The sequence below is a fragment of the Canis lupus genome, chromosome 5 (assembly GCF_003254725.2).
Source record: "Canis lupus dingo isolate Sandy chromosome 5, ASM325472v2, whole genome shotgun sequence".
Classification (NCBI taxonomy): domain Eukaryota; kingdom Metazoa; phylum Chordata; class Mammalia; order Carnivora; family Canidae; genus Canis; species Canis lupus.
This window is the reverse complement of record NC_064247.1, coordinates 29,155,529-29,172,089: the sequence shown is the minus strand read 5'-3', so window position 1 is coordinate 29,172,089 and position 16,561 is coordinate 29,155,529. Positions and strand designations below refer to the sequence as shown.

Here is a 16,561-nt window from a genome sequence, read left to right as displayed (position 1 = left end):
GACTCATTTTAGACATAAAGACATCTGCAGATTGAAAGTGAGAGGATGGAGAACCATCTATCATGCAAAAGAAAGCCAAGGTAGCAATATTTATATTGGACAAATAGATTTTAAAACAAAGACTGTAACAAGAGATGAAGAAAGGCACTATATAATCATCAAGGGGACAACCTGACAAGAAGATATAACAATTATAAATATTTATGCCCCCAAATTGGGAGCACCTGAATATATAAAACAATTCAAGACAAACATAAAGAAACTCACTGATGAAAATACAGTAAGAGTAAGAGCTTTAACCCCGATTCCCGGTAATGTACAGGTCATCTAAGCAAAAAATCAATGAGGAAACAAACGCTTTGAATAACACATGGGACAAGATAAACTTAACACACACACTGAGAGCATTTCATCTTAAAGCAGAATACACATTCTTCTCAAGTGCAGATGGGACATCCTCCAGAATAGATCACATATTGGGTCACAAACCAGCCCTCAACGAGTACAAAAAGACTGACATCATACCCTGCATATTATCAGACCACAACATGAAGAAACTTGAAGTCAACCACAAGAAAAAAATTTGAAGGACTACAAATACAGGGACGTTAAACAACATGCTACTAAGGAAAGAATGCATTGATCAGAAAATCAAAGAAGAAATAAAAGACTACACAGAAACAAATGAAAATGAATACACAGTGGTCTAAAACTTTTGGGATGCAGCAAAGGCAGTCCTAAGAGGGCAGTATATAGCAATACAGGCCTTCCTCATGAAGCAAGAAAAATCTCAAATACATACCCTAACCTTATACCTATGGGAGCTGCAGAAAGAACAGCAAGAAGTCTGAAGCCAGCAGAAGGAGGGAAATAATGAAGATTAGAGAAGAAATACATAATATAGAAACTAAAAAAAAAAAAAAAAAAAGAACAGATCAATGAAACTGGGAGCAGGTTCTTTGAAAAAATTAATAAACTGCTATCCAGACTTACCAAAAATACAAAGGACCCAAATAAATAAAATCACAAATGAGAGAGGAGAGAGAAAATCTGAAACCACAGAAATACAAACAACTGTAAGAGAATATTATGCAAAGCTACAGGCCAACAAATTGGACAACCTGGAAGAAATGGATAAACTCCTAGAAACATATAAACTATCAAAACTGAAACAGGAAGAAATAGGAAAATTGAACAGATTTATAACCAACAAAGAAATTGAATCAATAATCAAAAAACTCCCAACAAACAAAAGTCCAGGGCCTGATGGCTTCACAGGGGAATTCTCTCAAATATTTAAAGAAGACTTAATACCTTCTTCACAAACTGTTCTAAAAAATAGAAAAGGAAAGAAAACTTCCAAATTCATTCTAGGAAGCTAGCATTATCCTAATACCAAACCAGATGAAGACCCCACTAAAAAAAGAAAGCTACAGGTCAATATCCTTGATGAACATAGATGCAAAAATTCTCAATAAAATACTAGCAAACTGAATCCACAATATATTTAAAAAATTATTCACCATGATCAAGTGGGATTTATTCCTGGGCTGCAAGGGTGGATCAGTATTCTTAAATCAATCAATGTGATATATAACATTAATAAAAGAAAGGATAAGATCCATATGATCATTCTAATAGATGCAGAAAAGGTGTTGACAAAGTATAACATCATTCATGATAAAAACCCTCAAGGAAGTAGAGATAGATGGAACATACCTCAACATCATAAAGGCAGAGGCTACAAAAGAGCCAATGGGGAAAAACTGAGAGCTTTTTCTTTATGGTCAGAAACATGACAGGGATGTCTACTCTCACCACTGATTTTTTAATTAAATATTTTATTTATTTATTTATTTTTGGAGGAGGGGGCAGAAGAAGAGGGTGAGAGAATCTTGAGCAGACTCCCTGTTGAGTGTGGAGCCTGATGAGGGGCTTGATCTCATGACTTTGAAATCATGACCTGAGCCAAAATCAAGAGTTGGATGCTTAACTGACTGAGTCACCTAGGTGCCCCTTACCACTGTCATTTAACATAGTACTGGAAGTCCTAGCCTCAGCAATCACACAACAAAAAGAAATAAAATTTATTCATATCGGTAAGGAATAAGTCAAACTGCCACTATTTGCAGACAACATGGTGCTATATATAGAAAACCCAAAACTCCACCAAAAAACTGCTAGAACTGATAAATGAATTCAGTAAGGTTGCAAGATAAAAAAAAAAATCAGTGTATAGAAATGTGTTGCATTTCTATAAACCAATAATGAAGGAGCAGAAAGAGAGATTAAGGAACCCATACCATTTTCTTTTTTCTTTCTTTCTTTTTTTTTTTTATGATAGTCACAGAGAGAGAGAGAGAGAGAGAGGCAGAGACACAGGCAGAGGGAGAAGCAGACTCCATGCACCGGGAGCCCGATGTGGGATTCGATCCTGGGTCTCCAAGATCGCGCCCTGGGCCAAAGGCAGGCGCCAAACCGCTGCGCCACCCAGGGATCCCCCATACCATTTTCAATAGCACCAAAAGCAATAAGATACCTAGGAATCTACCTAACCAAGAAAGTGAAAGACCTTACTCTGAAAACTATAAAACACTGATAAAAGAAATTGAAGACACAAAGAAATGGAAAGACATTCCATGCTCATGGATTAGAAGAACAAATAATGTTAAAATGTCTATACTACCCAAAGGAATCTACATTAATGCAATCCCTACCCAAATATCAACAGCAGTTTTTACAGAACTGGAACAAACAAATGGAAGCACAATAGACCCAAAACTGACCTTGAAAAAAAAAAGCAGAGCTGGAGGTGTCATAATTCTGGACTTCAAGTTATATTATAAAGCTGTGATCACCAAACCAGAATGGTACTGGCACAAAAATGGACACGGATCGATAGAATAGAGTAGAAAACCCAGAAATGAATCCACAACTGTGTGTCAACTAACCTTCGACAAAGCAGGAAAGAATATCCAATGAAAAAAATCTCTTCAACCAATGGTGTTGGGGAAACTGGACATCCACATGCAAAGGATGAAACTGGACCACTTTCTTACAACATACACAAAAATAAATTCAAAATGAATGTAAGATCTAACTATGAGACAGGAAACCATCAAGGTCCTAGTGGAGAACACAGGCAGTAACCTTTTTGACATCAGCTGTAGCAACTTCTTATTAGATATATCTCCTGAGGCAAGGAAAATAAAAGCAAAAATAACTATTGGGACTTCATCAAAATTAAAAACTTCTACACAGAGAATTAAACAATCAACAAAACTAAAAGGTAACCTATGGAATAGGAGAAGATATTTGCAAACAACTGATAAAGGGTCGGTGTACAAAATATATAAAGAATTTATAAAACTCAATACCCCCAAAATGAACAATCCAATAAAAAATGGGCAGAAAACATGAAGAAACATTTTTCTAGAAAAGACATCCAGATGCTCAGTAGACACATGAAAAGCTCATTATCACTCATCATCAGGGAAATGCAAATCAAAACCACAATGAGATCCCACCTCACACCTGTCAGATCGGCTAAAATTAACAAGACAGGAAACAACAAATATTGGAGAGGATGTAGACAAAGGAGAACCCTCTTACACTGTTGGCAGGAATGCAAACTGGTGCAGCCACTCTGGAAAACAGTCTGGAGGTTCCTCAGAAAGTTAAAAATAGAGCTACCCTCGATCCAGCAATTGTCCTATTGGGTATTTACCCAAAGGATACAAAAATACGAATTTGAAGGGGTACATGCACCCTGATGCTTATAGAAGCATTATCAACAATAGCTAAACTATGGAGAGAGCCCAGATGTCCATTGGCAGATGAATGGATAAAGAAGATGTGATGTATACAGAATGGAATATTAGCCATAAAAAAGAATGAAATCTTGCCATTTGCAATGACATGGATGGAACTAGAGAGTATTATGCCAAGTGAAATAAACAAATATCATATGATTTCATTCATATGTAGAATTTAAGAAACAAATAAGCAAAGGGAAAAAAAAAGAAAAGAGAGACAAATCCAGAAACAGACTCTGAACTACAGAGAACACACTGATGACCACCAGAGGGGAGGTGGTGGGGGGATGGGAGAAACAGATGGGAATGAAGGAGTGCATCTGTCAGGATGAGCACCAGGTGATGTATGGAAGTGTTGAGTCACAACATTCTAAACCTGAAACTAATATAGCACTGTATGTTATCTCACTGGAATTTAATTAAAATTCGAATAAAAGCTTAAATAAGTCACATAAAATGAAAACTCTTAGACCAAAGTTGGGTACTTTCCTGTTTCCAACCAGATCCTATCATGGACCTAAAGTATTCTGCATAGTCAAATACTTAGAATCTGTTTTGTTTTTACCTCTCTCTTCTGAAGTTCCAATGAACAAACACCATGGATGTTAGAGCTGGGAGTAGGGGGGAGGTGTGCAGAGGCAGAGCCTGCCCACCTTTCACATAAGCCAGTTAAGGATAGGAACCCAGGAGGTGGGATGAGGTGAGCAGAGATTGGATGTCAGGGGGCACCTTACTCAGGTCTGCAAGATGGGCAGGGCAACTGTGTATGATCCACTTCATGTAAGAAGAGTCTTCATGTGCTGGGTCAGATAAAAGGACTTTGCAATAAGGGCTTTACCTTTAGGCAGAGCTCTCCTTCAAAGATTCCCACAGTCATAACCACATCCTTTCTGCACGAAATCACAGAGTATTTTGGGATGCATTGGTACCCACATAACAGCAAGTCAGTTCTGTGCTCAGGCAATCCCTGTGGCTAGTCATGTATTTGGGGATGCTGCATTCACTCTGTTAGGCCACTGGGGATCCAGTTAGTAAGTGCATGAAAGGCTAGGATGTTTCATGTGCCAGAGAACAAACAATGGGATTATTGAATGAATGTTTCACTTATTTAGGTGGTTTCATGTCTTAGAGACCATGTCCACTGTGGGTAAAAGGCACCCCAGGAGCCAAGAGGAGCCAGTGGGCCTATAGCAAACTTGCTTTGCATTCTTTCCTGCAAAACGATTTTTCCTTCCTTTTGAATACATCTGGACTATCAAAAGGAGAAAAGCCATACCTGTAGTATTCATCTCCCACAAAGAAAAGGGTCTTCTGCACATCCTTGAGATAGACGGCAGCATCTATTCGCTGCACATACCTTGGGAAGCCAAAGTCATAAATAGTTCGAGGAGGACCTTGCATTTGGAATCCTCTTGTTATCCAGTAGTGGGGGCCTGAAAACAGAAATTAAAGTTTATAAAACCTCTGTACCACTTAATGATGCACTTCATTCATGAGAATTTCTAAGTAGGATCACAAATGGCAGTACTTAATGGGATATTTGCCATGGCTATAGCCCAATATATAAGCTTTTATTCAATTAAAACTACTCTGGAGGCAAAAATCTCTAGTGATGCCTTAGGAAAACAATAATTTTGATACCATTGTGTCTTAATTTAACACATTAATTTTTTTCAAGATACTTCTCATGTGTATAACCTCATTTCAGTCTCATGAAAGAGAAGCAGCTCATGACACACAAATGCTATGATTCTTTTTTTTTTTTAAAGATTTTATTTGTTTATTCATGAGAGAGAGAGGGAGAGGGAGAAAGAGAGAGAGAGAGAGAGGCAGAGACACAGGCAGAGGGAGAAGCAGGCTCCATGCAGGAAGCCCGATGTGGGCCTCGATTCTCGGTCTCCAGGATCACGCCCTGGGCTGAAGACAGCACTAAACTGCTGAGCCACCCAGGCTGCCCCTCAACTAGTTTTTTTTTTTTTTTTTTAAGATTTTATTTATTTATTCATGAAAGACATACACAAAGAGAGAGAGAGAGAGAGAGAGAGGCAGAGACACAGGCAGAGGGAGAAGCAGGCTCCATGCCGGGAGCCCGATGTGGGACTCGATCCCGGGACTCCAGGATCACGCCCTGGGCTGAAGGCAGGCACTTATCTGCTGGGCCACTCAGGGATCCCCAAATGCTATGATTCTTAAGCTGGGACTAGCCTGGGACCTTCATCCCTCAGCATCAAGAAAAATAAGCTGAAATTGACAATTACTCCTTATTGGATCACGTCCATTGGCTAGCCACTGTCACATCTGTGAGGTTGACATTACTACAATCACTTCTCACAGGAGGAAAGGAAGGCTCAGATGTTAGAGAACTCTCCACAATCACTCTAATAGTAAAGGGCTGGAGCCAGAGACTGACACTGTGCCCACCTCCTGACCTCACATGTGTCTTTCTACTCCCAGCTGTTTCCGAGCAGGACAGAGCAGCAAGGGCTTTGTTCTGCTTACTTGGGGCTCTCAGTAGGGGACGCCGTGCCACTCTGAGGGGCAGGGACAGCTTTGTAGCCCCCTGGGCCCTGTGACTTAGCACGGAGCCTCTCTAGGGTAAAGCTTTGGCTCTGAGAGCATTTGAGAGCCATTGTCATTCCTGCCGTTGTTCTAGTACAACAGAGTGATACTTCATGCCCATCCTGAGGAGGAGTGATGGGAGCACGCTCAGTGATCCCGGACCACATGCTGACAGTACTAGATGTTCCAAACCCGAACTGGGCACTGCACCCTGCTATTCCTTTCCTCTGGGGATCAGTAGGGTACCTTTGAAGAAGTACGCAGTGCCCCTCTCAGCCACTTCGTAAGCTGCGTCCACGTTGGACATAAGCTGGGGAAAGGAGCTGGTAATGGTGCTGGGCCGGATCCCTGCCATCAGGTGAACCTGCCGGCGCCAGAAAATCCTGTTGGGCAATCCACAAAAGACAGCAGGGTCAAGAGGTGATTCAGATCTTGGACCGACTGGACTTGGACCGACGTATTCTACAAGCCACACTCCAGGGGCCATTTCTAAATGCCTCTTGCCTTTGCTTGCTTTTAAGGGTAATACATCATTTTTTGACCCTAGTTAACAGTTCTTTCCCCTTTTTGTTCTTCTGGCACATCTGCAATCCTCTTTCTTCATCTCCTTAAGGATGTTCAAAACATGGAAAGATACAGCAAGGCGATAACACTGGTGTTTTACACATGTAAGCTGTGCACCTTCCATTTCCAAGTATCCCTGGATACAGATGCCCTTTTCCTGTTCTGATCTTTTAAAAACTAAAATCTCACAAAGATGAAATGATTCTGGTGGACATTATGAATATTACAATTGAATCAAAACTGTAGTTGGGATATGTAAATTATTCCCAATAAAGCCAGCAAGAGCATTACCGATGATCAATTATATTGCCTAAATGCTTATCTACCAAGGTGCTTATGTCCTTGAAATGGATGGCTAGTTAACAGAAAATCTGATACACACAAACTAACTCAAGTTTTAGCCACTCGTCCATCCACTCACCCAAAATTATGTCCATAAAACTGTGGCAGCATCACAAGGCTATTGGGCTGAAACATTCAATGTAAATGTGGTCCAGTTTGAATTTTGAAAGTGAAAATAATTTTTATAAAATATGAATAGTTTACTTGACTCTGTAGAAAGTAGAATCTATACATAAAATTATTTGTGGACAGGGAAACTGTAATAAATTTTGACATTTAATTTCCTGGATAGCTAGTGTAGGAACTCCAAAATCTTATGTTGCATTTTCCTGTTCAGTTAATTTAACAAATATTTATAGGGTGCTCTCAGCAAGGACTGCAGCAGATGTTGAGATGAGACGCAGAACAAGACCCAGGCCCTGCCCTCAGGGAGCTTACAGTCTGAGAGTGCAGACAGGACTACACCGAGGAAGCAGCTAGGACTACAGAGCTACAGAGGCAAGTTGAGGATGCGAACACAGAGCGTACCCTACAGGAGGGAGACTCCACTGCTGTTGGGGATTGGGTGACAGTGTCCCAGGTGAGGCTGTGTCAGCTGATGATGAATTTAGAAGAGCTGTATTGAGAGAGATGTGTCTTCATGTTTCCTAAAGCACATTGTGCTTTAGAAGATGTAGGCCTGAGTTCTAACTCTGACTGGCATCTCTAAAATCAGGCTTATCATCTCTTAGATGCAAATAATGATACCTAGCCTGTCTCATGAGGTCATTCTGAGGACCCAAGGAGAGATGCATAGGAAAGTGATTAATCCATGAAGTGCCATAGTTTCAATGGACCATACTGTCCATTTGAAACATGATTATTTACGTAGGCCTTACCCACCTGCTAACTGGGCACCCACCATACATGATACACAGGGTGGCAGGCGTCTGTGTTGGGCATGCTGCCTCGCCCCATGCCCTACACATCACAGCCTTCTTTAGAATGTTTGTATTAACAGATGAAACACAGGCTCAGGGAGGCTGGTGGGCCCAAACATCGTCTGGTGGTTAGGGGCAGACAGAGCCGGCTTGGACTCCACCTGTCTCCATGTTCATCTTCACCTGATCTCATCTACTTGTTCAACCCCAGCCTTGTGATCTCTGCTTTCCTGTGTTCACAACTTGACCAACTGTCCAGTCAGATCTAGGCTTTTCTGAAGGTGCGAGGGACCACCTTCCCCTTTCTCTCTGCCACCACGACATGAGCCCAGGTTTGGAGAACCCAGCAGATCTGGGTAATGAAAACAGATAAACGCTTCATGTTCATAGCCTTTCATCTGGTTTTTGGTAATAATGGGTTAATTGGGAACCTGATGAGAAATCCAAAAAAGCAAGTGTTTTTCACTTAATTCAGTATATGACTCTGAAATGCTTACTCTGTTCACGCCACTGTGCTAAGTGTTGACCCAGGCACTGAGGCGCATTTTGGGGGATTGCAGCGGCATGCATGAAGTGAGGAAGGCAGGCAGAGGAGGCTCTATCTGAACCACATCTCTGATGAGGTACAGCGGACTTCCTGCCCCTTTCTCCTTGGGCCCCTAAAGCGGGGAACTATTTTCTTTCATTTTTCATTTAAAAACCAACAGGTGGCTCTAGTCAAACTTCAGCCCTATGTTTCATTGGGCTTAACTAAGAGCACTGACATCCCGACGACCCGGTAGGAGAGGTGGTAAAATGTAATTAAGAGTGCTGCAAACTGAAAAGTATGCTTTTGGAAACTTTCACATGTAGTAGAATCTAAAATTCCTTCCTAAATAAACCTTGATTTAAGACATTGCAGGAATTATGAGGATTCAGTGGAAGTAGAGTGGTCCTTCTAAACCAAGAGTGATTTTATGGCCCTGGAGACACTTGGCAATATTTGGTTACTGTTTTGCTTATCTTCCAATGGGTGGAGAACAGGGATGCCAATAAAACATGCCCCAGTGTGTGGGACAACCCAATCCAACACAGACTTAAAATATTAGCAATGCCAAAGTTAAGGAGCCCTGGTTTAAACAGTGTTATTATAACGTATATAATTATAATGTATTATTATAACGTATTATAATGTATAACCATGAGCATTAGGTAGAAATAAATACTATCCATCACTTATGTAAAGTAACACAAATTCCATAAGAATCTGTAATTATGAAAATTTTCAGTACCTAATGGTCGGTAACAAAACACCAGAACATATACCCAGAGGATTTACCAATTTGGAGCTACAGATTACAATAATAAATTAAAATTGACCAAAAAACCCGAGTATAGTAACCTAATGCATCTGTAAATGGATTAAAAGAAAAACAATCTGAACTTATTGGAAGAGAGCAGCTGCGGGGCATGTTGGAACTGGTTGTGGAAATAGGTTTATCGATAGACTTTATTGATAGCCTATAATCTGATCTTTGGTAAGGAGGAAAAAACAATGGTGTCCATTGATAATAGGGATCTGCTGCTTATATATTTAGTTGTTCTGTTGCTGTCTGTGCTCCCAGGAGCCAATACTGTGCCTGGATATAGTCAGGGCTCTATAAATATTTGTTGGCTCAATGAATGGGCACCAGGGAGTGAAAGCAACTCATTAGATCACCAATTTTCATGTTCGCTGAGATTTTCGTTCCTCTTTCCCAAAGAATAGCAGCTAACTCAAGGTTGAGATTTGTTCACTTGTGGCCTTCACCCGGGGCAGGGCCATGGATTATCTGTGTTTCTGTCCTCTGGCTTACATGGTGCCTGGTGCACCTGGGAACGTGACTTGCACTTGCTTCTTCCTGTGTCATGTGTAGTGCTCACCTCTCTTCCCTGCCATCTACGTAAGAAGCCTTTCACCTCCTTCTTGCTGGACCGTCAGGGTGATTCAGCTTGAGCTGAGTGGGGATCTTCATGCATCATCATCTTCAGCCCTTTACTCTCCTTGATCTGTTCTCTCTCATCCCGATCCCTGGTTTCAGGGGGAAGAAGGGTCTCTCTTCTTTTTGTTTTTGATGCTTGCAGTGCAATTGCTCTGCTGGGAGCTTGAAACCTGGTTTTATCATTGAATGTGTGACCTCGGGTGAGTCACTCAATTTTTGAGACTCAATTTCCTTCTGTCAAATAAAAGTGAGAATACTAATAACATGTGTTCTCATACTTTAAAGGATTAATTGTGATAATACATATGAAAGTGTCTTATAAGCTCTTGACTACTCTTACAATAATTTATATATCTTGTAAAAAGATATGTTTCACTCTACAAATGTATTGATTGGTGACTGGCAAAACTTAAAGTCTATCAATGGAGCTAGGTTTCTTTCTGAGTTTGCCTCTCTGACATATTTTTGTCACTGGAAACTCTGAGGTACAAAGGGTCACGTCCTTGGCTGACATGCCACTCATTTTGGGAGATTTCACTAACCAAGGCTGCTTATGTCAGAATGCTTTAGAGGCCAAGAAATCAGTTATCATTCATCTCATGGAGCCCTAGAAAAACACAGCTTATGAAATTAAAATCCCAAGTGTAGGCAGTGCTTAAAAATAGTGAAAGCCGGGCAGCCCCGGTGGCCTAGCGGTTTAGCACCACCTTCAGCCCTGGGTGTGATCCTGGAGACCTGGGATCAAGTCCCACATCAGGCTCCCTGCATGGAGCCTGCTTCTCCCTCGGCCTGTCTCTGCCTCTCTCCCTCTGTCTGTCATGAATAAATAAATAAAATCTTTAAAATAAAAAAAATAGTGAAAGCCATGCATAGTGCCCCTATTAATCATGCCAGAGGAGGCTGTGGGAATCCCTATTTATTAGCCATAACCTGTGAGCTGTAAAGCCATAACCCCCAACCCTAGCCGGGAGGAGGTAGCTCAGAAGAGACAACGATGAGTCAGGGATTGTACCGCACCTTCTGCCTGTTTGTCTGAATTCTTAATATATAACCCAGACTCAGTCTGAGCCAATACAGTGCTGCTTGTTGACTTTTTGTGACGCAATCTTACAGCCAGAAGAGACGTCCCCAGGGAGACTGACGGAGGACGAGGTCCCCTCAGTTGTGTGGGCTTCACTCCCGCCCGTGGACCCTGCAAAATGCCAGATTCCAAAAGTTCTGTCCGCAGTAGGGGTTACTGATTTGCTGTCCCTCCATCCCCCGGTGCCATGCATTTCTGTGTCTCCACTGGCCCCTTGTCATGTCTTTCCCAGGTCCAGGTATTTTCCAGTTCTGAAAAGTCCTTGTTGGACCTTGCTGCCTGCTGTAGCTCTGATCTGAACCCCCCTTCTCCTTGTTACAACACAACTGTCGGGTGAATGGTCTATACAGACCATTCCCTCCCACTCCCTACCTTTTGCTCTTTGGCTCTTCAGGACCTGGATTCCTCCCTCAGTGCTCCTCTGACATGACACACGTACATTGTCATGGCCAGTCTGTCCACTGCTTCAGTCCACTGGATGGTCCCAGCATCCTTTCCCACTATTGATTACTTTGAAGATTCATTTATTTATGTGAGATAGAGCACGCATGAGCAGGAGGAGGGACAGAGAGAGAGGGAGGAAATCCCAAGCAGCCTCCACATGGAGCACTGACCCAACACAGGGCTCAATCCCACAACCCTGAGATCACTACCTGAGCCAAAATCAAGAGTCAGATGCTGAATGGACCAAGCCACCCAGGATTCCTTGCACTATTGGTCATTTTCGAAAAAATAGCTTCTTTTCTTTGATTTATGTGAGGCCCCATTGAGGGATTCTGTCTCCGATGTCAAGTGGGTTAAAATTCCAGATGGAGAAATGACACTGTGGATGAAATGAGCAAGTGAAGAAAGCTGAGCACAGCACACAGCACATTGTAAGTGATCATGAAATACCAGCTCTTACTACTAGAGCTCATTTTCAGATCTCTACCTGCCTCCTCCATGTGAGAAGTTGTGCAGCCTGTGGAAGCCTCCAGCTGTGAGTACTCCCCTGAGCGCTGGCTGCTTCTACAGGACCTGTTAGAATCGTCATTGTCTTGAATGCAGCACATCTAACACTGAGTTTTTGTGTGTGCCCAGCAAATCGCCTTGATTTTCCTATCCATCTTTGATTCTTCTTTTGCAGTGTTTCTTGCACTGAACGAGCCTTCAAGTCCTGCTGGCAGCTCCTTCAGGCCCCTCTTCATCCTTGTCTTCCTCTCCTACCTGCATAGCCTTAAAGATGCTCTCCTTTGCTGGCTAATCTAAGGTGTATAACATCTTTCAAAATGTGACTGTTAGTGACTGACAGGTATTTTGAGAATAAAACAGAACGTGGACCAGCCTATCCAACAGTTTTAAGACACCACGATGATCTAAGAACTGTCTTCTCCTTGTGGCTGTTTGCCTGACTGGCAGATGAGGGCCTGGAGCACCTGCTTTCCCCACAAACTCAAATGCATACCAGTCAGAAAGTTTGAGTTCATGCAAGTCAGAAAGCACTGCTTCTCTTAGGAGTTCCAGTGCAGGTTCAGGTGTTCTGAGTGACCCGACCGGCTCTAGACCAGGAGCCAGAAGACCCTCAGGAGGGGCCTCTGCTGGGCTGAGATGGATGGGGTGCAGCTTTCTTCTCTCCAACACAAGGATTTGGACAATCAGGCTTGATACTCATTCCTTCTGCAAAATGCTTTTACACTTCTGGGGTCTATTGCTGATTGCGATAATCTTGATTTTATGGGTAAAATTAAATTAGGTAAAACCCATGATGATCTGAGCAGGGCAACCACAGTTTTGGGGTCAGGAGGCTTGGGCGCTGGCCAGTCACCCTGTGGCCCCAGGGCCCAGCTTCGGCCCTCCCAGCTCCATGTCCTTGGACAAGGTACTTTTCCTTTCAGCATCTTGTGAAAAGGCAGCAGTAATTCCAACCTCATGGGGCCCTTGTGAGGTGTGAAAACAGTGCTTATCATAGGAAGTACCCACTCAAGGAAGCCCCTGTGATATCAGAGCATCTTGGTCCTAATAGGGGGATGGGGGTGTGCATGCGGCAGACCCAGGGCTGAAAGGAGAGCTCTCCTCACAACCTGCCTCTGGCTCTTCCTCCTCTGGAACTGCCTGCCCTACTGCACTCCAGGCCACAGACAGGTCAGAGGCCACCGGGCTGACTGAACACAGGTCCCTGTGCCGGCAGCCTTGCTCCCTCCCTCCCCCTACTCCTCCTCTGACCTCTCATTTCTCAAGGTCCCCTGAACCTGGCCTCCCTTCCTACTGTTACCATCCTCATCATCTGCAGCCATGACCCGGTCAAATAGCCAGTAGCCTTTGCCAAATGCTCATAGTTTGATACTAGAGGGTTTTTAAACATTTTTTGCTTTTTAAAGAAAACAGTCATAATTATACATAAGGGCATAGTATCTTTGACATCATGGTTTCCTTTGCATCTCTTACAACCGCCGATATTTACCACAAGAGTAAGCTCTGTGCTGTAGGGCAGCCTGCATCTCACTTCTTCATTGCCGAACCAGCGCTCCCTGCCCTGTCTGGGCTGACTATCAGCTGACACCACCACCCCTCTATGAGGCTCCTGCACACCAGGCTCCATCTGCTCTGTGCCCTGCCTATGGTTCCTGGGTCAATGCCTACCAATTCTGTTCTGTTTTACTTTTTGGTAACAATAGAAAGAAAGTCAATAATCAATAAGTCTCAATAAAAATCATTAAAAAAATAATAATAAATATTTCAAGTTGTTTCTAAGCCTTAATCCACTGTACAGATTTTCCGATTCTCATTCCTTAATGTAGCGTCTGCTGTTTGAGTGCTCACTGTGTGTTTGGCACATTATTTGCTGGGGGCCCTCCGCTCAGCAAGAAAAAAGGCTAGAATTTAAACCAACTCAGTCTCAGGCTAAAACCTGGGTTCTGAGCTCTACTCTAATCTGTTTCTGAGAAGTGGATGCCCAACCACTGTTGAAGATTTCCTAATTTTAAAAAATTAGAAACAATTTACAGGCTTAAAAGTACAGCATTGGTTGAATATGTGACGATGTATCTGCTCATATATACAATGAAGATGACAAAAAAAAAAAAACCTCACCGATATGGAAAAATGAGATATTGCTGAGTGAAAATAGTTTACAAATCAGCATATCTAATTAAAATCCCATCTTTGTGCATATCCCTGATCCCCTCCTGTACTTAGACTATATCTTTCTATACAGAAAAAAATCTGGAGGGAAATGCATATCTAAAAATGTGATTACTCTGTTATGGGCTGAACATCTGTGTCTCTACCAGATTCATAAATTGAAGCCTAATGCCCAAGGAGATGGGATGGTGATAGTCAGACAGGAGCAGTGGGGTAGCCAGGGTTATCTGAAGCCCTGCGGGGGGATCCCTGGTCTGATGTGATTAGTACCCTTATAAGGAGAGACATCAGAGAGCTCACCCCCTCTACCCACAACGGGGAGACAAAAAAGTCCTGTGAGTACACGAGATCATGGCAGTGTTTTTGAATGTCTCACTCCCTTATGTAACTGAGGTGTGCAAAGACAGGGTGAGTACTGGTCCTTTAGATCTCCAGCCACTACGGTAGTGCTTGGCCCTCCAGTTGGGCTCAATAACCACTCTTCCAATGAAGAAAAGGGATAAAAAGCATTCAGCCATGCTATTCCTGAGCTACCTCTGACTATTCTCCTGTGAACGAATTCTGTCCCCAGTAAAAGGAGGACTGGGGGTGAGTGTTGGTAGGTCTTTTCCTCCAAGAAAAGAAGTGATCACAGCCGTCAGTGTCATGGACATGGCCCTAATGCTCCCTGGGAGCCCAGAGTGCCAGTAGAAAAGGAGCTATCGGATGTTGATGCATGAGATTTCCAACCATCTGCATATTTGACCTTACTCATGATCTCATCCCACTAATTGTACTTTATCTAACTATGACTGGTAAATCTGCCCAATTTGGCTTTCACACATGACCTAAAATGAATGATTTGCCGTAATGCTTCCATTCCAGCACTTGAACAAAACCTTAGAACATGAAACTTAAAATTTAATTCTCCTTCACCCTTGTGTGAATTTTCTAACCTCCTTGGAGTTTTTCCAATGACTACTCACCACCTCTCACCATTTATCAGTCATTCAAAAAAAATAACATTGTTGTCAATTAGACATACTTCAAGTAGGAAATGTATCACCAAAAACCATTTCTTGTCTTCGAATGAAAACTTCAACATTAATTTCAAACCTGAAAGACTTAATCAAATTATATTTCTGTTCTTTCCTTATTACACTCATCTTGAATTTATTTCTATTTAATTTCCCTGAATGATGTCATGACAGTAAAAATACTAATAAAGATCAACCAGTACTCCCGCTGATCAACTCACACAGCTGTAAACACAGCTATTCATACAGTGTTGTCATTAAAGATCCTAGCTTTCTCAACATTATGAATTACTCAATATCATATGCCATTAAATTTATTTATTTTTTAATTAAAAAATTTTTTATATAGGTAGAGTACATGAGCCGGGGGAGGGGCAGAGAGAAGCTCAAGCAGACTCCCTGCTGAATGCAGAGCCCAACTTGGGCCTCAATCCCAGGACCCTGAGATCACAACCTGAGCCAAAACCAAGAGGTAGACGCTTAACCAACTACACCACCCAGGTACCCCTCCTATGCCATTATGTTTAAATACCAACTTCACCTTGCCATCCTTTATAACTCACAGAACTACTAAAACTTCCATTAATCATCCCAAAAGAAACGTTCCTAAAATGATAGTATTAGGTGCTCAAACCTCAGGGTATTCTTCAGGAGCTGTACAGGATAGCCAACACCTATCAATATTCCTCCCTCCCCTGTGCTGACAGCTCATTGGGTTGAAAAGTCAAGGGACCTTGAGAAAGAGGGGTTTCAGCAGAGCAGTGGCTTTGAAATTACCTACCCATCTATGCATACCTCTGACCATCCATCCATCCATCCATCTGTCTGTCCATCTATCTATCCAATCCCTATTACCTAATATTTATTGGGTATATACTGTGTACTCTTACTAGGGATACAGTGATGAACAAGACAGACAGCCATCAGATAAGCCTGGGCTGGTGTAACTCAGCCACTTAGTGAAACTGTTACCTCAGGAAAGCACCTGAGATTCTCATTGTTCTCATTGAGCTTCTATCTGCATCCGTAAATTGGGGATTCTAATCTCTCCTTTGTATTTAGAATAAGTACTTGATGTGTATGGAAAAATACTGTGTCCATTGCCAAGAGCATGGTAGCTGCCCGACAAATAGTGGTTTGGCAGTTCTGTGTCTCCGCAGAGACCCTGCCTCCCACTCTACTG

At 42.3% G+C, this 16,561-nt stretch overlaps 1 protein-coding gene across 1 annotated transcript in view; it reads right to left on the bottom strand.

The window, feature by feature from the left end:
• Window positions 1-16,561, bottom strand: part of MMP20 (matrix metallopeptidase 20) — a 47,493-nt gene that overhangs the window by 14,633 nt on the left and 16,299 nt on the right. The window contains exons 7-8 of the mRNA XM_025465723.3: window positions 6,621-6,757; window positions 5,092-5,248 (exon numbers count right to left, since the gene is read on the bottom strand). Coding sequence (XP_025321508.1) covers window positions 5,092-5,248; window positions 6,621-6,757 — 294 coding nt within the window. The remainder of the gene's footprint in view (window positions 1-5,091; window positions 5,249-6,620; window positions 6,758-16,561) is intronic.